This window comes from Scyliorhinus canicula, chromosome 15 (assembly GCF_902713615.1).
Source record: "Scyliorhinus canicula chromosome 15, sScyCan1.1, whole genome shotgun sequence".
Lineage (NCBI taxonomy): Eukaryota > Metazoa > Chordata > Chondrichthyes > Carcharhiniformes > Scyliorhinidae > Scyliorhinus > Scyliorhinus canicula.
Genome location: NC_052160.1, coordinates 58,706,556 through 58,728,087, shown reverse-complemented (window position 1 = coordinate 58,728,087; position 21,532 = coordinate 58,706,556). Strand labels below are relative to the sequence as shown.

At 44.4% G+C, this 21,532-nt stretch overlaps 1 protein-coding gene across 3 annotated transcripts in view; it reads right to left on the bottom strand.

The window, feature by feature from the left end:
• LOC119978802 (mesothelin-like protein) overlaps positions 1-21,532 on the bottom strand; it is a 75,638-nt gene that overhangs the window by 26,311 nt on the left and 27,795 nt on the right. For all 3 annotated transcript variants that reach the window (XM_038820678.1, XM_038820679.1, XM_038820676.1), the window contains exons 2-5: positions 10,253-10,351; positions 8,812-8,843; positions 7,880-7,973; positions 2,832-3,013 (exon numbers count right to left, since the gene is read on the bottom strand). In XM_038820678.1, the coding sequence (XP_038676606.1) occupies positions 2,832-3,013; positions 7,880-7,973; positions 8,812-8,843; positions 10,253-10,322 (378 nt within the window). In that variant the 5' untranslated portion in view covers positions 10,323-10,351. The remainder of the gene's footprint in view (positions 1-2,831; positions 3,014-7,879; positions 7,974-8,811; positions 8,844-10,252; positions 10,352-21,532) is intronic.

The window sequence follows — 21,532 nt, the reverse complement described above, 5'->3', positions numbered from 1 at the left end:
TCTGCAAGTGATCTTTCAGAGGGTTGACAGCGCCCCAGTTTAACATTGTGAAAGATGATACATTCAAAATGCAGCACCCTCTCAGTATTGCATAGGCCTGCAATATGTGCTCGGGTAGAGTGGGGTTCGAACTGCAACTTTCTGCTTCAGGAGATGAGTGCCACTAATGACTGATAGCAAAGGCAATGGAGATAGCTAACTGAGGGATGTATTCTCCAACTTGAACATGTATGATGCCACAGCAGATGGACAAATATGTGCAAAACATGGGGCGGGATTCTCCAACCCCCCCGCCGGGTCGGAGAATTGCCGGGGGGTGGCGTGAATCCCGCCCCCGCCGTCCGCCAAATTCTTCGGCACCAGAGATTCGGCGGGGGAGGGAATTGCACCGCGTCGGTTGGCGGCCGCTCGCAGTGGGCCCCAGCGATTCTCCGGCCGCGATGGGGCAAAGTCCCGCTGGTTCTTTGCCAGTCCCGCCGGCGTAGATTGGACTAGGCAGGACCTGGCGGGTTCCAGGGTCCTGGGGGGGGGGGGCGCAGGGCGATCTGGCCCCGGGAGGTGCCCGCGATCAGGGCCCACCGATCCGCGGGCGGGCCTGTGCCGTGGGGGCACTCTTTTCCTATGCGTCGACCATGTCAGCCTCCATGATGGCCGATGCGTAGGTGAACCCCCCCCTCTGCGCATGCGCAGGAATTACATCAGCAGCCGCTGACGCTCCCACGCATGCGCGGACTCGTGCCGGCCGGCGGAGTCCCTTCGGCCCCGGCTGGCATGGCGCCAGGGCCTTCTACGCCAGCCGGCGGGTCGCAAACCACTGCGCCGCCGGCCTAGCCCGTGAAGGTGTGGAGGATTCTGCCCATGATCTTGGTGGGGATAGTTTAGGGTACTGCAGCTAAGCACACCTCAAAGTTCCTGAAAAAAAATATTTTTTTCAAGTCATACAATCCCAGGATGGTGATGTTGGAGAAGATTTATAATGTTTAGTCAAACTGCTGTTTTTAAACCTGCTTTTTTCTCACTGAACTTGTTCTACCTCTTGGAAGCCCTGGGGGTTTTAGACTGTGGTTATCTTTGTGCAGCATGTAGAAATTAGCACCATGTCTAGCTGTGTGACCATATTAGGATTTAGTTGTTAGAACATACCCGAGTTGGCAGTGTAATGAAGCATTACCAATTAGTATTGATGAAAAAAGTTATTTTGTCAAAGCTTTTCTGTTCATGCTGATTGGTTGGCACGTGGATTCTGATTGGGAGAGGCATTGCCATGGAGAATGCACCAGTTAATGGTGACTGACAGTTAAACGCCAAGCATTGTTTGAAAATTTAGACCAGGCAGCTTCACTAATTGGTCAAGGTATTGTCCTGACGAATGAACCTGTGAATGGCTATCATGTATTTTGTTTAACTGAAACAGACACAATGTGTGTACATATTCTTTCTGTCTGTGAAGAATAGGGCCCTGTTTATTAATATTTGCAACTTCCAGCAAATATAAATATGCCACATTGTGAGCCCAACAGACAACCTTAAATTGGTTGTCAGCCTTATTTTTTGTACACTGTGGACTATTTCGCAAATGTTGTCCAGCCATGGAATCACGTCTAATGTTAGACATTGTGTTTTGAGTTTTGCGAGCACGGGCCTATTGGATATGGTTTGTACCTTGCCCATTGCAAACAGCAGAATGGACATGCTGTTTGATATGACCCGCCATTCTTTAATGAACATGGGGCTGGTTTAGCACAGGGCTAAAGAGCTGGCTTTTAAAGCAGACCAAGGCAAGCCAGCAGCACGGTTCAATTCCCGTACCAACCTCCCCGAACAGGCGCCGGAATGTGGCAACTAGGGGCTTTTCACAGTAACTTCATTTGAAGCCTACTTGGGATAATAAGCGATTTTCGTTTCATTTCATATATCTCACCAAGGTTGCTGAATTCCAGATTGTTGCTGGGCGAGGGATGAAGTCTCTAGCTTGGGAACAAAGTTTGAAAGTGGAAATTTCAATAGTTTCAGTCCACTGGTGGAAATGTTATAATGGAAGGCCTAAATCTTAAGTTTTATAACGGATACCCAACCCCATCCCAATTGGGGCATCACCATGTACATGTTCACGGTGGGCACATTGTGCCTGTAAAGGGCATACATTGGCAAATACCCATGATGACAGAGCAGCAGCATACTGGTTCAGTGTAGCAAAGGAAATCCGGGGAATGTCATTTTGGAATAAAACTGCGCAATTCGCTGTCTCTGCAAGGTAATGATCACCTCAGGGATCAATTACCCTTTCCTTTGGCATTTTGGGGTATTTGGAAGGCCTGTAATGGAATAAATGCCTAAGGTGAATTTAACTGGGGCAATTAGGTAGCATTTCTGGGCATTGCGGAGAGCATCTTGCTTTGTCATGGCACTGGTTGGAGGATCCATTCTCCCCTCCCCTTGTGTAACTTCCTGACCTCCTCTCAATAGTTTGGAATCCTTCTGGGTATTGTGCTCAGCCACATCTTCTCACGCTCCCTTCCGCAGCGATGCCAGAGAATTTCGTAGGGCCGAAAACATCTAGAACTTTAAAGACTCCATGAAAAAAAATAAACCATCAATATTCTCCTCTGTCTGTGGTTCCATTAATTTGATCCCAAATTCACATTGTAACAGGTACAACCAAAAATAGACATTGGATATATGACAATCATTTAGAATAAAGCTTGCCGTGGTAGGAGTGAGTTAGGAGCAAGGGTGGAGCTGAAAAAGAGCAAGAGAATGTAATTATTCTGCTCCAAAACGTCAAAATCTTTTCTTCTGTAAAATGAGGTGTCTCCACCCCTGAGTCTTACCTCTCCCAGTTTTCTTTTAATAACAACTAATTGCTCTGTGGTAAAGGCTAAATTCCCCAGTTCAGTGAGGTTCGCAGCCAGCACACTATTGTTCAAACAGGTTTCCAAATTGGTGGCAGAATACATTGAAGGCAGCAAAAAATTATCGGTCTTGTCTGGTGTGATGAAGACCAATGTGCAAACTGTGAATGTGAAGGGAATGAAACGTGAGAGATATAATTACATCTTAATTTTCTAATCAACAAAGTTTTGTTCTATTATTCCGTTCCGTAGATGATACAGAGTCGATACTTGTCTTCATGGCACCCTCACGAATGAGTCTCATATGAATAGGGTGGGCACAGGTGGCATACATTTAGACAGAGGCATTCTGGGGTCCCATGTCTTCAGCTGCTAAGTCTTAGCTGGATGCAAGTAGGTTGGTGAGGTTAAAACTAAGGCACAGCAGCTTTCTATGCTGGGGAGAGTTTATTGACTTGGTTCACAATCAAAACTTGTCCAACACACCAATGTCCCAGCTATCCCCATTTATAGGTGTGCAATACCCATCACCCTGTTTAGCAATGTGATTGCCATTAAACCTTAACAACGTGATTAATAAGACATTGATGCTAAGTCCCTAAGCTCTGGAATTCCTTTTTTAAACCTATCTAGCTCTCTACTCCTTTTGGTCACCTATTCTAACATCTCCCTATATGACTTTGTATCAAATTTTGTTTGATGATACTCCTGTGAAGCGCCTTGGGATGTTTTGGGGTGCGACATAAATGCCAGTTGTCGCTAAAAAGAGCAGGAGCATTATAAGGGTGGGTGCATAGAAGCCCCATAGCAGGAATTGTTGAAGTTGGGAATTTTGTGGCATTCTGGAACCAGACAAGATTGTGCAGCTGTCCGTGCACTTTACTTACACCATTCGGTCATCTGTCAGAAGCTTGGACTTGCCCCATTGTTTTTCCCATCAATTTGAACAGGTTTCACCTTATCTTTGGACGTGTTCTGCTGCCGCTGTGGCTACGGCACTTCAAACAGGGCGTTTCCCACAGTGAGCCTGGCCAGGGGTCAAAAAGGCAGCACCGTACTCATAAGCAGCAGGTGCAGAAACACATTTGTTTCAATGAAGCATTGCAAGATAATCTACTGACCTGATATCTGTGCATTTTTGACTGTGGCGGAGAACATGCACAGGCATGAGTGATGAACATTTTCAGGGCCAACTGTGAAACTTCTCTTTTTGTACTAGGTAAGATTGCAGTCATGGAAGTATGGGAGTGTTGAAGGAGGGAAATGTGATTATTACTTCTTAACTGCTCCCAAATAAGCCACATTGCAGAAGTGCGAGCATTGTGACACCATAAAGAACAGCTGGTGTATTGTTCGCTGTTCTGGGAACCGCACTGTTGTGTTATTTGGGTGTCTGTCTGTACATTAGTGCATAACATGACACGCACTATAGGAAGGATGTGAACACATTGGAGAGAGAAGAATAGGTTTCCAAGAATAGTTCCAGGGATGAGAAATTTTAGTTATGAGGATAGATGGGAGAGGTTGGGATTGTTCTTGCTAAGAAGAAGGCAAAGAAGAGATTTGATGGAGATGTTCAAATTCATGAGAGAACTGCACAGAGGAGATGGGGATAAACTGTTCCTGCTCAGAAAAGGATCAAAAATGAGCGGGAAAACAGATTTAAGGTGGTTTGCAAATGTGAGAAAAGACTTTTTCCACACAGCGTGTGTCCTGTCCACAGAAATCAGGGAAAATCTAATACGGCCAAAGCCACTTGGCTCCTGACCCAACCACAGCCTTAGCCAAGCATGAACAAAAGAACTAGGCCGGGATTCTCCAAGCCCGCGCTGGGTCGGAGAATCGCCGGTGACGCGGGAAATTCCTGCCACGCCGCTCCGACGCCAGGACGCGATTTGCCGCCAATCACGCCCGCACAGTCGACGCGGCGTCGGTCCGGGGCCGCTGAAAGCGCCCCCCCCCCCCCACACGATTCTACGAGGTCAACTGGCTGAATTCCCGCCGAGTCCCGCTGGCGAGATTCCAACCTGGTACCACCCGGCGGGAGCTTGGATCCGTGGCCGCGATGGCCATCCTGGTGGGGGGGATCTGACTCCGGGGGGGTCCTCCATGGCATCCAGGCCCGCAATCGGTGGCTACTGATCGGCGGGCACCCGCAATCTGGATGGGGCCTACCTCCTTCCGTGCGGGCCCGATGTAGGTCTGTGCCATGTGACGCCGGTGCGGAGACAGCCACCACGCGCATGCATGCATGGACCCCTACCGACAGTGCAGGGCCGCCTTTCGGTGCCGAGCAGCGCGCAGCACTCCAGCACCAGGCTGGCCCCTGAGGACAACTGAATCGCTGGGCCAGGAGGCCCGTTGATGCCGGTGTACACCACTCCGGTGTTTACGCCGGTATTAACACTTGGCCGGGATTTTGGAGAATCCTGGCCCTGAACTCAAAAGGTGCGTTGAAGTGAGAGTGATTGCTCTTGACACCACGGTTGCATTTGACTGAGTGTGGTATCAATGAGCCCAAGGAAAACTGGAGTCAGGAGAAATCGCTCCACTGGTTGGATTCATACCTATCACAAAAGAAGATGGTTGTGGGATGGGTCAATTGTCTCAGCTCCAGGATATCACTGCAGGAGTTCCTCAGGCAAAAGTCCTACATTTGACCACTTTCAGCTGCTTCATCAATATCTTTTACTCCATCATAAGGTCAGAAGTTGAGATGTTCACTGATGCTTATACAATATTTAGTACCATTTGCAACTCTCCAGATACTAAAGTCTTCCGAATTCGTATATAGCAATACCTGGACAATATTCAGAGAAGTGGAAAGTAACTTTTGTCCGACACACGTGTCAGGCAACAACCATCTCCAACAAGAGAGAATCTAACCATCTCCCCTTGACATTCAATAGCATTACCATCGCTGAATCCCCCACTATCAACATCCTGGGGGTTGCCATTGACCAGGAGCTGCATTGGGCCAGCCATAAAAATACTGTGGCTACAACAGCAGGTCAGAGGCTGGGAATTCTGTGGTGTCTCACTTCCTGACTTTGCAAAACCTGCCCAACATCTACAAGGCTCAAGTCAAGAGCGTGATGGAATGCTCTCCACTTGCCTGAATGAGTGCAGCTCCAATAACAGCGAATAAACTTGACACCATCCAGAACAAAGCATCCTACTTGATTGGCACCCCATTCACAACCTTCAACATTCAATCTCTTCACCACCAATACACAGTAGCAGCTGTGTGTACCATCTACAAGATGCACAGCAGGAACTCACCAAGACTCCTTTGACAGCACATTCCAAACCCACACTATCATCTAGCGGACAAGAGCAGCAGGCACATGCGAACCTCACCGTCTGCCAGTTCCCCTCCAAGTCACTCACCATCCTGAATTGGAAATATATCATCGTTCCTTCACGATTGCTGGATCAAAATCCTGGAATTCCCTCCCTAATAGCACTGTGGGTATAACTACGCCACATGGCCTGCAACGGTTCCAGAATACTATTTGCCTTGCCAATGACACCCATGTCCCAATAACAAAAAAGAAGTAAACAAATGAAGGGAATTAAGTCCTGCTTTTTATTTTCTTTTACCTCCAAACACTTGCAGTGGAAGCTCAGGCACTAAGTATTTTGTGGTACAGAAATAAAATAATGTAGATGTTGAAATTAAAACTGAAAATGCTGAAAATCCTCAGCAGGCCAGCCAGTATCAGTGGAGGGAGAAATAGCGTTAATGTTCCATGGGATGCCCCCCCCCCCCCCCCCCCTCCCCCCTCCCCAATGAGCCTAAACATATTTGTTAACCTTTATGCGGACTGCTGAACGTTGTGTCTTAAGAACGATGTGTTTAAGGTCACTGAAATTTGGTTTAACTGGAACATGCTGCTTGACTCTTATGCTGACTGCTACAGAGGCTGCCACATCAGCTTTTAGCTGACATCTTTAAGAAAGTTGACCTTGATTGCTTTAGTATACTAGATTCAAAACTTTAAGAATAATTGCTAATTACCCAAATAGATTGTTGTTAATAAATCCTAATCATTTGTCTTCCCACAGCACTGGCAAATGTGAAAGGTACAAAAAGCAGCAAATGGTGAAAGGTAGGAGCTACAAAAAAAAAAGAAAGTAAATTGCCCGAGATATGAGAATGAACACACCAAAAAACCTCTACGGTTATATCAAGAAAAAGAGGCACGTCAGAAACAATGTGAGGCCACGAATGTAAATATGCAACTGGCAGACTTGCTGAATAACTACTTTCTGTAATTACAGGACATTACTTACTTACAGGAGAGGAAGGATCAGCATGTTAAACACCCCAAGGAATCCTAATGAATTGGACCAAGGACTCAACAACATTTAGATCAGCAAGATATCAGTAATGGAGAAATTATTGGCTCTTAAGGGGGAGAAACTCCGAGGTACAGATGGTTTCCATCCCAGGATCTTTAAAGAATTGGGGCGAACATTGCATATGCCCAAAATATAATCTTCCAAAGTTCTCTCAATTTGGAAAACCATTCCTTTATTTTGATGAATTATGGATGTCACTCTGCTATTTAAGGAAGGTGATGGGGTGGCAGCAGAGAATTATAGATCAATTAGCCGATAATACCTATTGATGGGAAATTACTGTTTTTTGATAAGAAAGCTTAGGGTGACTGAACACCATGGCCATTTTCAGCTGATGAGAGAAACCACACCCTTTCTGTCTCGAACTCATCCTTTTCCAGGACCTTACACTACAAAACTCTCGAAGCATCTGAAAAGTATTTTAAAATTCAGCTTGATCTGAAAGCTCATAACTCCTTCACTTAATATTCCCTTCTCCAACTCTTAGTGACCCTGCCGGCATCACGCGCATTGACCTTGATCCCTTTCATCTTGACTTTTCAATAACAAGAAAGCTCAGGGGAGCTTTAGCAAGTTCAGATTTTTCTCATAGGGTGGACCTCATTTACACTGCTATCCAGTTCAACAGTCAGAAATACTTAGGTCAATCGCTGGTTACGTACCAATAGCACGTCTGACTCTTTCTTTTGCCAGCATCTGGGGGGATCTTTCTGATCTTTCATTCACCGATACATCCCGGACTTTTCCAGCAAAGGTCTGCCGAGTTGAGAATATGGTTAAAATTTTTAAGAAGTTTCATTTTTCCCATTCCAATTTGCTTCCCGCACCTAGTGATGTGCTAAGGCAGACTCTTGTCCTTTTCCATAACCAGTAATTCCGATTGCTAGTCTGTTACAATGCGGCCTATAGCTTGAGGGGCATTACCCCCAGTCAAGTGTGTCTGCAGGAGTTTCTCCTGCTCTTACCACCAGCCATTTATATGTTTGGAAGGATTTTGAAAGTTGATACTCAACCTGCTTGGTCACAATATGAACGCACCTTCCTTGGCCATCAAGTCCTAGCGCGGGGCTCAAACCCAGACTCTGGCTCAGAGGTAGGGTTACTACCCAGTGCGCAACAAGACTTCCTAGTTTCATTTGTAAAGCATGAATGATCAAATTTATAATCATTATAAAAAGAGTGTGCTCATAATTATTTTATTTTCCTTTGTTTATTGGGTAGAATGTTTTTGACGGTCTTCCCACCGGAGGAGTCAACAGGGAACACATTCCTGCTGATACTGGCTTCTCCACAGCCATTTAACACTCCAAATAGTGATAATTGGCTGGGAGATGGGACTTCCGCCGCTCGGAGTCCTGCCTCCGAGAACTGCCAGCCAATTTGATTCACAGTTCTGCAGTTCCAACAGCTCCAATAGCAGCAATGACCTGGAATGGGACTAAATACAGTCCACAGATTAAAGTTAGGACCAGGTAAATGTGGGTGGCTTTGTGGTGGGGTGGGATAATGAAGAAGACAAATGCTGCAATTGTTTTTGAACTCTCCAATTACACTTATAATGTTTGAAGTCCGACATACATCAAATGATCCTTACCGGTTGAGGGCTGAAAATGGTCACACAGAAGCCTAGAATAAAACATAAACATAATGTATTAAAACAAATCTATCTGATCTACAATTCATAGAATATTTCATAGAATTTACAGTGCAGAAGGAGGCCATTCGGCCCATCGATTCTGCACCGGCCCTTACAAAGAGCACCCCACTCAAGCCTACGTATCTACCCTCACCCCATAACAGTAACCCAGAAACCCCCACTTAACCTCTTTCTTTTAGACACTAAGGGCAATTTAGCATGGCCAATCCACCCAACCCGCACATCTTTGGATTGTGAGAGGAAACCGGAGCACCCGGAGGAAACCCACGCAGACACGGGGAGAACGTGCAGACTCTGCACAGACAGTGACCCAAGCCGGGAATTGAACCTGGGACCCTGGAACTGTGAAGCAACTGTGCTAACCACTATGCTACCGTGCTGCCCAAATTCAGCAACAAAAAGAAACATGTTGGTGCTCATGATTTTGAGAACTCTGAGACACTCCAACCAATATATTCGGAATTGTGTCAGCGCTCCTTGAAGTCAGATAAGAACGTAGATATGGGAGCAGAAGTAGGCCATTTGGCCCCTTGAGCCTGCTCCACCATTCAACAAGATCACAGCTGATATAGTTGTGGCCACAATTTCACTTTCCTGTCTGCCCTCCATAACCCTCGACTTCCTTGTCTATCAAAACTCCAACTCCGCCTAGGATGCTACTCTCTGGAGACGAGAATCCAACATGCGAATAACACTCGGGTAGGGAAACCAAACCATATTATCTAATTCTTATACTGCAATGGGATATTTGTTCAATGAAAAATAGCGATCTGTATGTATCATCCTGTCCGTGACAACGGGACCCCTCCATCCCGCCTTGCTGAGGGACGAAGAAAACCCAAACGTTTCAGATCCATTAACTTTTTAAATTATGTATAGTATTATTCTGGCTAAATCACATGCAATCTGTTGAACCTCAACTGACCTGTTGATAATTTTCTTTATAAATTTAATGTACAAGATTCCCATTAAAGAACATTCTCTTCAGAGATATACCAAAATATATCCAGGCCTCACAATGTGTTTAGCGTAGATATGAAGCAAAATAGACAGTCACAAATAAAATTTAAATCCATGCTCCCACTAATTTTCATATCTCAACTTGGTGGGACTGATTAACCTTGGTTTGAGGATTTATCCACCAGCAAGGAAGCAGAACTAAAAAAAACAACCTTTTTTAAATGTCCAAGCCCATGAAATTGAAACAGGATAAACCAACAAATAAAATGAATATAGACTCAAATAGGACCAGGGTTCAAAAGATAGATTGCCACAGATGGGGCCTCAGGGCTGAATGCCTGACACCTTAACCTTAATGAGACTAGAGTTAGGTTGTGGCAGTACACAACAAGACATACCCCTGGCAGGATTGACTTACCAAAGGCGATTGTAACCATCATGAGCTTTGGGACAATTGTCCAATTGGGCGACACTGTCTTCTCCATCATTATTGGCCGTATGTTGTCCGAACACTTTTCTACAAAAAAGAAGCAACAGCCCTTATTGTTGTTGTAAAGGAAGTGCTAATCAGACTGTGCTGATGTCTGATGGTATTACACTCCTTTAGATTTCTCTCCAAGAACATAAGAACTAGAAAGTCGTTAAGTCCCCCAAGTTTGCCTGTTGTGCCATTTTTACAGTGTATTTGTTCATGGGATGTGGGTGTCACTGGCAATGCCAGTATTCATTGCCTATCCCTAATTTCCTTCATAAAGCCGCCTCCTTGAACTGCTGCAGTCCATGTGGTGTAGATACACCCATAGTGATGTTAGGGAGGGAGTTCCAAGCTTTTGACTCAATGACAGAGGAGGAACAGCGATATATATTATATATCCAAAACAGTATGGTGTGCGGCATTCTAGGAGGTGCTATTCCCATGCATCTGCTGCCCTTGTCCTTCGAGGAGATAGAGGTCGCGGGTTTGGGATGTGTTATCAAAGGAGCCTTGCTGAGTTTTTGCAGTGCATCTTGTAGCTGATACATACTGTTGCTACTGTGCATCAGTGATGGAGGGAGTGGATGTTGAAGGTGTTGGATGGGGTGCTAATCATGTGTATTGCATTGTCCTGGATGATGTTGAGCTTCTTGAAAGTTGTTTGGGCTGCACTCATCCAGACAAAATTCCCAGCCTCTCCCATTCAATTAGACCATTGCTGATCTGTGCCTTAACTGCATCTAACACTTAGTAGCCTTATTTACAAAAAATTACATTTTGAAGTTTTCAATTGGTCCCCAGCCACAATAGCATTTTTGTGGGAGATGGGGGGAACAATTCCAGATTTCTTCTTGGTTTTGTGTGAATAGGTGCTTCCTGGCATCAACCCTGTATGACCTAGCTCAAATAAATGCTTCTCAAATCTATCAGCAGAACAGTCTCCTTGCAATCTCAAGGATTAGCTCACTTATATGGCCCCTTAATCACAGCTTTAGCCGACATGCTGGCTGTATGCATTTTAGATCTGTTTTTTAAATAACATTACTGCAACAAATATGAAATATAAAAATTTCTTAAATTCATCACACCTCCCCCCCTTAAATAAATGAACCAACAATATGAAAAGATAGCTTCATTTTCCAAAGCTTTTTCAACTTTAAATACTGCTCATTACAAAACAACTACAATTACATTATTAGATACATATCTCATCAACTTCATGTATGCAAATTTAAACATCAGTATAGTATATTTCAGTCTTTCTTTCCCAACTTTAAATGTTCCATTCATCTCATGTTTCACAATTGTGATAAAGCCTCTGCAATCATGATTGTCTTCGTGTTACATGTATAATTTTCAAGTTAAATAATTGTAGCAACAAACTCCATCTAAATAGTTTTGCATTGCAATCTTTAAAATTCTCCAGAAACTTCAACGGATTATGTTGCTTATGTTATGGGCCAGGGTTTAGAGAACCCCAAAGTATATCATGGAGTTCACCTGACTCACGACTTTTACTAGATTGTGGTACGGGGAGCACACAGCCCACTCTACAGGTGGGTACAGCAGACATCAAAAAGTATTTTTTAAAGCTAAACAATGTTTATTCTATGAACTCAAGTTAATCTTTTTAAAACATACAGTTAACATCTTGGCAACCATTAATTCAAATACCACCCCCAAAGAATACAACATTATGTAATCCTTAAACTTTCCTTTTAACATCCATAAGACATTAAAAAAAATGTTTTTAAACAGAAGCACATCAGGTTTAAATTCACTGCTGAGAACAGTTATCACTCTGAATTCACCAAATGATCAAGAGATCACCAAATGCTCACGGGGTTGGTTTGGCACAGTGGGTTAAACAGTTGGTTTGTAAAGCAGAACAAGGCCAGCAGCGCGGGTTCAATTCCCGTATCAGGCGCCGGAATGTGGCAACTAGGGGCTTTTCACAGTAACTTCATTTGAAGCCTACTTATGACAATAAGCAATTTTCTTTATTTCCTCCTAGATAGTCTTTACATGGCAGAGAGAACAACATTACACCTTCTCTGGCTGGCTGCAGCTCCAACACTGAAACAAAACCTAAAGAAAAACACAGACACACCCAAGCTTTTCTCAAAGTGAAACCAAAAGCTGACGGACAGCCCAGTTCCACTCACACTCTGACATCACTGCAGTAATAAACACCCATTTCTTAAAGGCACTCTCACATGACACATATGAATAACTGACTCTGATGAATTGTTAGCAATATAAATGTCAAAATGTTGCGAAAAAAGTACCAAACTCAACATTTTATTTTTGATGGCTGAATACCTCCTTTGATTAATATTTAGTTTTCTAGAAAAATAACCAACAGGTCTTTCTAACTTTCATCATCTTCTTCTTATAGTACAGCACCAACGCCCACATCATTCGCATCAATGGCCACCTTAAATTTCTTGTCAAAATTCGGCGTCGCCAAAACGGGTGCTGTCGTTAACACAGTTTTCAGATTATCAAATGCCTCCTGACATTCTGAAGTCAATGAAATTTCTAGTTCCTTTTCAAAAGTTCAGTTAGTGGAGAAACCACAATGCTAAACTTTGGCAAAAATTTTCTGTAGAAACCATTCATGTACAGAAATCTCAAAATGTCTCTTGTCACTGACGGTATTGGAAACTCTCCAAAATGTTTCATTTTCACGTTCCGTGGGGCCACCTGACCATGTCCAACATATGACCCAAGAACATGACTTGTGTTTTCGCAAGTTCATTTTTAGTCAAGTTTACCACCAAGCCAGCCTCTTGTAGTCAATCTAACAATTCCTTCAAATGTTCCAAATGCTCCTTCCATATTTGACTGATCACCGTAAGATCGCCTATGTACACTGCACAATTCCTTAGTCCAGAAATGACCTTATTGGAATACTGTTGCAGCATTCTTCATTCCAAATGGCATAACTTTAAACCAGTACAGCCTGGTGTTATGAAAGCCAAAACCTCCTTTGCCCTTTCCGATAAAGATACTCGCCAATATCAACAAAGAACAAAGAAAATTACAGCACAGGAACAGGTCCTTCGGCCCTCCAAGCCTGCACCAACCATGCTGCCCATCTGAACTAAAAACTACTATCCTTCCGGGGACCATATTCTTCTATTCCCATCCTATTCATGTATTTGTCAAGATGCCCCTTATACTGACTGAGTCTCCTTCCTCCCTTTCCTATAGCCCTGACATTTTCTTGTTCTCGGATACTGATCCAATTCTCATTTGAAGGTTTAATTGGATCCTTTAAGTAAGTCAATTTTGGCAATGGAATTTGCTTCTCCCACATTTTCAATGCAGACTTCCGAATGAGGAATAGGATACCAATCTGACTTTGTTACTGCATTGACTTTCCTATAGTCCACACACAATTGTTACGTTCCATTTGATTCTGGTACGATCACGATAGTTCAGTTCCTATCACGGCAACTTATTTCAATGATATCATTCTTAAGCATGCTTTCACTCTCATTTTGTACCTGTGCCATTCTTAGTCAATTTAGTCTATATGGATGTTGCTTAATTGGAACAGAACTTCCTACATGTACATCATGCATAACTACTCTTGTACTTCCTAATTTGTTCCTGCATAGAGCTACAAGTGATTGTAATAGCTCTTTCCGGTCACTCTGATCTTCCTCCGGAAGGTAACTCAGTAATTTATCCGAATTTCTTATTACTTCCTCATTGTCTCATCTAATTTGAGGAATGTCAAATTCAGAATCATCTGGTTTTATCTCTTCTCTCTGAGTTATAACGACTAACACATCCTCATGCTTTCCTTCCCTATCAAAATAACCTTTGGACATATTAACATGACACACTCCGAGCTTTCTTTCTATCTAACATTCTTATCAAATAATTTACCTCACACAAGTTCCTTTCAATTACATTCTCCCCACTAATAAGACCACGAGTTTTTGATTTCTTATCCGTCTCTTCATACATCACATACCGTTGCAATTTGAAATTGTGACAATTTGAAATGCTTTTTAATCAACTCACCAGCCCTATTTAATTGCTCCCTAAAGCTTGGCACATAGGGCAACAATGTAGTCTCAAAGCGCTGACTGGCCAATTATCCTTAATTAACTGAAGTAGTCCTCTTACCTCGTGACCAAAAATCAATTCGGAAGGACTGGATTTAGTTAATTCATTAGGTGCATCCCGAATTGCAAATAGTACAAATGGTATATTCCAATCATCTGGATAATCCTGACTTTAAAGTTTGGTATCACCTTTCTGATGCTCCCTGCAATTCTGGATTATACTCAATTGACTTAAATGATTTACCTTAAACTATCCATAATTTCCCTACATAACTTAGACATAAAATTGGACCCTTGACCTGATTGAATTTCTTTTGGTAGTCTGTATTTGGTAAAATAAAATAGTTAACTTCTTTACAACCCTCTTAGCTGCAATATTTCAGAATGGAATGACCTCCAGAAATCTCATAGACAAATTCATTATAGTCAACAAATACTGATTCCCATTTTTCATCTTAGGAACAGGTCCCACACAATCAATTCGGGCCCTAGTGAAAGATTCCTCAAATTCCGAATGAGTATTAACGGTGTTGGTTTGATTACAACTTGATGTTTTGCTATCACCTGACAAGTGTGACATATACTACAAAATTCAACTACACCCTTATGGGGTTTCATTACCCCTAAATGCCCCTCTACTGGAGCCTCATGTATTACCCGCAAGATCTTCTTTCTATAACCCACTGGTAATACAACTTGATGAACCTCTGCCCATTTCTCATCTGCCTGAATATGTAAATGTCTCCATTTTCTCATTAATTCATTATTTCTAATGTAATAACACCTGTATACACTCCGATTCTCTTTCTGTGTATGCTTTCTGATACAACAGGTTTATCTCTGAATCCTTCTATTGGAATTCTGCCAACTTTCATGAACTTTCATTCTCCACCTACTTTTGTTCTTTATCAACAATCTGATCAAAGATTGTTTCTGAAACTGAACCTCAAACTCCCTCAATGGAATTCTCTGTCAGCAGGATTTTCAGGTCCGCTGGCAGTGCACCCACGGCCGCTGGTTTCCCAACGGCGTGAGGTGACCACAATGGGAAACCCCATTGGCCAGCCGCGGGAATGGAGAATCCTGCCACTGGCGGGGGGCACACTGGAAAACACGGCTGGTGGATGGGAGAATCCTGCTCCCTATCTTTAATCTTTGATTTCTCCTCCACCTGTGGCTTTGTGATCTTTTAACCACACAATGTGGAAAGACCCCAGGTATGCTTCTTGCAACATCTCAGTAATTTGACTTGCCATCAGCTTTTCAACCACAGTAAGCATCACTCCCACCTGTGATCCAGCTATATCATTACCCAGGATAAACTGTATCTCTAAAAAAGGTAATTTCTCTTTTACTCTACCACCACTTCACCACTCTTCACCGGCCTCTCTAACCCTACCTTACATGTTTTTCTTACATTTAACAAAAAAATTAAAGTACCTAATTCTTTTTTTTTTCAACTCAGGGACAATTTAACGTGGCCAGTCCACCTACTCTACACATCTTTTTGGGTCATTGGGGTGAGACCCACACAGACATGGGGAGAATGTGCAAACTCCACATGGACAGTGACCCGGGCCGGGATCGAACCTGGGTCCTTGGTGCCATGAGGCAGCAGTGCTAACCACTGTGTCACCATGCTGCTCTTTAGCCTTTCCTTACATAATGGAATACTACTCACTTCACCTTTAATCCCACGTTATACCACCTTTTTTGGCAACAATCCTTCCGAACTACATAACTCCTTATTTCTTACCATTGAAGATGGACATGCTCCTTAAGATTTTAACATCCTTACTTACTCCATGTTGAACACATGAGTAAATCTTACCGTCACAAATAAAATCTTTAAACAGATCTGACACCTGCTTGTCAACCAACAGGCTGTACACACTTTTACACCTTTCAGCTGCAACCATGATGTCGTCTGCCACTTTAATACACTCTACTGGATTATTCTCTTTTAAAGAGTCTGTCTCCCCAGTATTTTCTTAAGCCACCAACACTGTGACTTTATTAAATTTATTTATTTATTAAATATCTCTCTTCTATCCTCAAAAGTTTCCTTATTAACCTGAGGCAAAATCTCTTTAATATCTCCTTTGCCTTGACCACCTGTGCATTTCTCATTTTCCCAACATCTATCCTTCAAAGACTGAAAGTGATGTTGAAATCCAATTCAAAATAATCTGTCATTTCTGCTGCCTGTGTAGCAGTTGCTCTTCCACGAGTTCCCACTGCCACAGGAAGTGGATCTATAAATTCCTCCATAATAAGAGCTTCATATGTTTGGCCTATTTTTTAATGTTCTTTTATCCACCTATCAAAATTATTGGGTGGGATTCTCCCGCAATTGGCGGGATGGCCCGACGCCGACGCCAGGAACGGCGCCAACCACTCTGGCATCGGGCCAACCGGAAGTTGCAGAATCCTTCGCACCTCCGGGGGTGAGGCCGGCGGCAGAGCGGTTGGCGCGTGCCAACTGCCGCCAAAGTGCTGGCGTGAGTTGGCGCATGCGCAGAACCGCTGCCGTGGTTCCACGCATGCGCAGACCAGCCGTCGTGTTCCTGCGCATGCGCAGGGGGTTCTTCTCCGCGCCGGCCATGGTGGAGCCCTACAGAGGCTGGCGCGGAAGGAAGGAGTGCCCCCATGGCACAGGCCCACCCGCAGATCGGTGGGCCCCGATCACGGGCCAGGCCATCGTGGGGGCCCCGCCCAGGGCCGGATTCCCCCGTGACCCCCCGAGGACTCCACTAGACACCTTTTAAAACAACATTTTAATAAAATATAAAATGTAACAATTGCTTACATTCATCACATAGGTTATATCAACTTATTCTGGAGTCCCTTAACAGAGGAAATCTTTCTCTCTGTCTACCCTATCAATTTATTGAAGCATCTCAGTTCTGTAAATTATCTAGTGATAGGCTTCTTTACGCAAGGAAATGCATTTCTGTGCAATCTACACTTAGAATTTAATCCTTAAATAAAGTTATTGCTCCCTTGAATCAGAGCTGGACTCCTTCCAAGGCCATTATCTCCTTCTTGAGATGCAGTGCCCAGAGTCAAACACAGTGCTCCAGCTTTATATTGTAGTAACCTTTAGCTAGAGCAAGGAGGTATAAGTAAAATTTGATGCAGTGACCACTGAGCTCTTGGATTAAGTTTGAAGTAATGGTTAGTTGATTTACCAGTAATCCAAACTGCAAGATATTTCAATATAATTACAGAATATTTTACTCAACTGAAAATAAATTAGTTCTACAGAAATAAATTATCTTGAAATTTATCATTCCATCTTTTGTTAGAAGCAGCAAGTCGGTATAGAATGCTGCAGACTTATACCCAATAACCACTCCAGTCCGTTAATCTATTGCTCGGAAACACCAGTTGCCCAGAAATTTTGTGCACTGATCCAAGCATCTTCAGGACTCGCCACATGACTGTTCAACACATTTCGCTGCAACAAATCAAGAAGGCTTACGTTCAGTAAAGATAATGAATATTCAATATCTTCTTACGGTGGGGCACAGTATTTTTGAAAGTAAAATGATTATTATTATGAATTTATAGGGCGGGTGTGTTTTGCTGAGGAGTCCTGCTATTTGCCGGCGGTGGGATTTTCTGGTCCCGCCACTGTCAATGGGGTTTGCATCCCTGCCACCGGGAATCCTGCAGCGGTCAGTGGGACCTGAAATTCCCACTGGTGAGAACAGCCCGAAAATTCCGGCCATAGGGCGCGATTCTCCGAAATGGCGATTAAGTGTTTGCGCTGTCGTGAACACGACGGCGCAAAACGGGCGCGGGGCCAACCAATTCTGGCCCCCGCAGGGGGTCAGCACGGTGCTGGAGCGGTTCACACCACTCCAGCCTTACATCCTGGCGCGGACTGGGGGCGGCGCCAACCCGCGCATGTCAGTGGCGAAGCGGCAACCGACGCATGCGCGGTAGACTCGCGGAACGCTCCGGCCCCGACGCAACATGGCGAGGTGGTTCTGGGGCCGGAAGCGGAACAAAGTTCCCCCTCCCCCCCGACCCTTCGCACAGAATTCCCACCGGCAGCAACCAGGGATGGACGATGGCGGCGGGACTCTGCTGCTTCCGCGCGGCCGCTCGGCCCATCCGGGCAGGAGAATCGGCGGCCCCGCCGCGGACAGCGGCCCGCAACCGGCGCAAATGGCGGCGATTCTCCGCACCTCGCGGGGCTGGGAGAATCGCGTCCATGATGTCTCAACACCATTTTTCATTTCAGGTAAATATTTTAATCTATTTTCTGGTTCACGCACTTCTAGTCCTAACACCATTCTATAATCCAGAAAATTCCAAAATCCAGAAATGACTAGGTCCCAAGCTTTCCCGACTCAAAAGGTTACAGTGTAGCAAGACATATCCGTTAGTAAATAGCAACAAGAGTGAATTATCTATAAGACAACAAAGTAAAGTTGATCTACCTGACAGTTAGCGTGGGTGGTTTAATTGTTAGGAATCAAAGGAAGGCGTGGATTGTTTTACTGAGAAGAAGCTGCAAATTATTTATGCTGGAAACTATGGCTACAGTTTTGAGTTTACCATGGGTAGATTTTGAGTCTCCCAAAGTCGCAAAACGGTGTTAGGTATTGGGTTGAAAATAATTATGCTGTAATTGCCCAATTATTTCTAAGATGAAAGGAAGCTGAGATTAAAGGTAGCTAATCAGCATTTTTACCTGGATGCAAGGTTAATGTGTTTCCAGATGTCATGGGCAAGAGGGCAAAGGAAGCCATGGGTTCCAAGCTTCTGTACGAATCAGTGAAGATCACAGACAAACAGCAGTGGGTGTGTGAGCACAGCAGTTGTTGTCGCACTGCCTGAAGTGCGACCTGGACTTTGGGAAATCAGACCATAAGACGGTGCTCCTTCTCCCGGCATACAAGCAGAAACTCAAGCGGGAGAATACATAAGAACATATGAACGTAAGAATTAGGAGCAGGAGGAGGCCATCTGGCCCCTCGAGCCTGCTCCGCCATTCAATTAGATCATGGCTGATCTTTTGTGGACTCACCTCCACTTTCCGGCCCGAACACCATAACCCTTAATCCCTTTATTCTTCAATAAACTATCTATCTTTATCTTAAAAACATTTAATGAAGGAGCCTCAACTGCTTCACTGGGCAAGGAATTCCACAGATTCACAACCATTTGTGTGAAGAAGTTCCTCCTAAACTCAGTCCTAAATCTACTTCCCCTTATTTTGAGGCTATGCCTCATACTTCTGCTTTCACCCGCCAGTGGAAACAACCTGCCCTCATCTATCCTATCTATTCCCTTCATAATTTTATATGTTTCTATAAGATCCCCCCTCATCCTTCTAAATTCCTACGAGTACAATCCCAGTCTAGTCAACCTCTCCTCGTAATCCAACCCCTTCAGTTTTGGGATTAACCTAGTGAATCTCCTCTGCACACCCTCCAGCGCCAGTGCGTCCTTTCTCAGGTAAGGAGACCAAAAATGAACACAATACTCCAGGTGTGGCCGCACTAACACCTTATACAATTGCAGCATAACCTCCCTAGTCTTAAACTCCATCCCTCTAGCAATGAAGGACAAAATTCCATTTGCATTCTTAATCACCTGTTGTACCTGTAAACCAACTTTTTGCGACTCATGCTCTAGTGTACCCAGGTCTCTCTGCGCAGCAGCAAGTTTTAATATTTTGCCATTTAAATAATAATCCCTTTTGCTGTTATTCCTACCAAAATGGATAACCTCAGATTTGTCAACATTGTATTCCATCTGCCAGACCCGAGCCCATTCACGTAACCTATCCAAATCCCTCTGCAGACTTCCAGAATCCTCTGCACTTTTTGCTTTACCCACTCATCTTAGTGTCGTCTGCAAACTTGGACACATTGCCCTTGGCCCCCCAACTCCAAATCATCTATGTAAATTGTGAACAATTGTGGGCCCAGAACTGATCCCTGAGGGACACCACTAGCTACTGATTGCCAACCAGAGAAACACCCATTAATCCCCACTCTTTGGTTTCTATTAATTAACCAATCCTCTATTCATGATACTACTTCACCCTTAATGCCATGCATCTTTATCTTATGCAGCAACCTTTTGTGTGGCACCTTGTCAAAGGCTTTCTGGAAATCCAGATATACCACATCCATTGGCTCCCCATTATCTACCGAATCCAGCTAAGAAGATTGTGCAGTGCTGGTCCGAGGAAACAGAAGAGCTCCTATGTGACTGCTTAGAGACAGTGGACTGGTCAATAGTTAAGAACTCAGCGACCAACTTAAATGAGTATGCCACCACCGCCACAGACTTTATCAGCAAATGTGTGGATGACTGCGTGCCACCAACCGGAAACCATGGCTCAATCACGAGATTGACTCCCTACTGAGGGACAAGTCTGAGGCGTTCAAGTCAGACGACCCTGACCTTTACAAGAAATCCAGGTACGACCTCCACAAAGCCATCCGAGATGCCAAGAGAGAATACCAAACCAAGCTAGAGTCCCAGACAGACTCTCGGCGATTGTGGCAAGGACTAAACAACATAACGGGCTACAAAGCGAAGCTGAGCAGTATCTCCGGCAGCAGCGCACCCAAACCCGATGAACTCAATGCATTCTATGCTCGGTTCGAGCAGGAAACCAACAATCCGCTGTCGAGTGCCCCAGCAGCCCATAACTCACCCATACCCATCATCACAGCTTCCGAAGTCAGATCAGCCTTCTTGAAAGTGAACCCGCGGAAGGCGATGGGTCCGGACGGGGTCCCTGGTCGTGCACTCAAAGCCTGTGCGGACCAGCTGACAGATGTGTTGGCGGACATCTTTAACCTGTCCCTACTCCACTCCGAGGTCCCCACCTGCTTCAAGAAGACTACCATCACACCGGTGGTAAAGAAGAAACAGGCAACGTGTCTCAATGACTACCATCCTGTGGCCCTGACTTCAGTCGTAAAGAAGTGCTTCGAGAGGTTGGTCATGAAGCGCATCACCTCCATACTCCCAGAGTGCCTTGATAAACTGCAATTTGCATACCGACGCAACTTGTCCACAGCAGAAGCCATCTCCCTGGCCCTACACTCATCCCTAGAGCATCTCGACAACAAGGACTCCTACATCAGACTCCTATTTACTGACTACA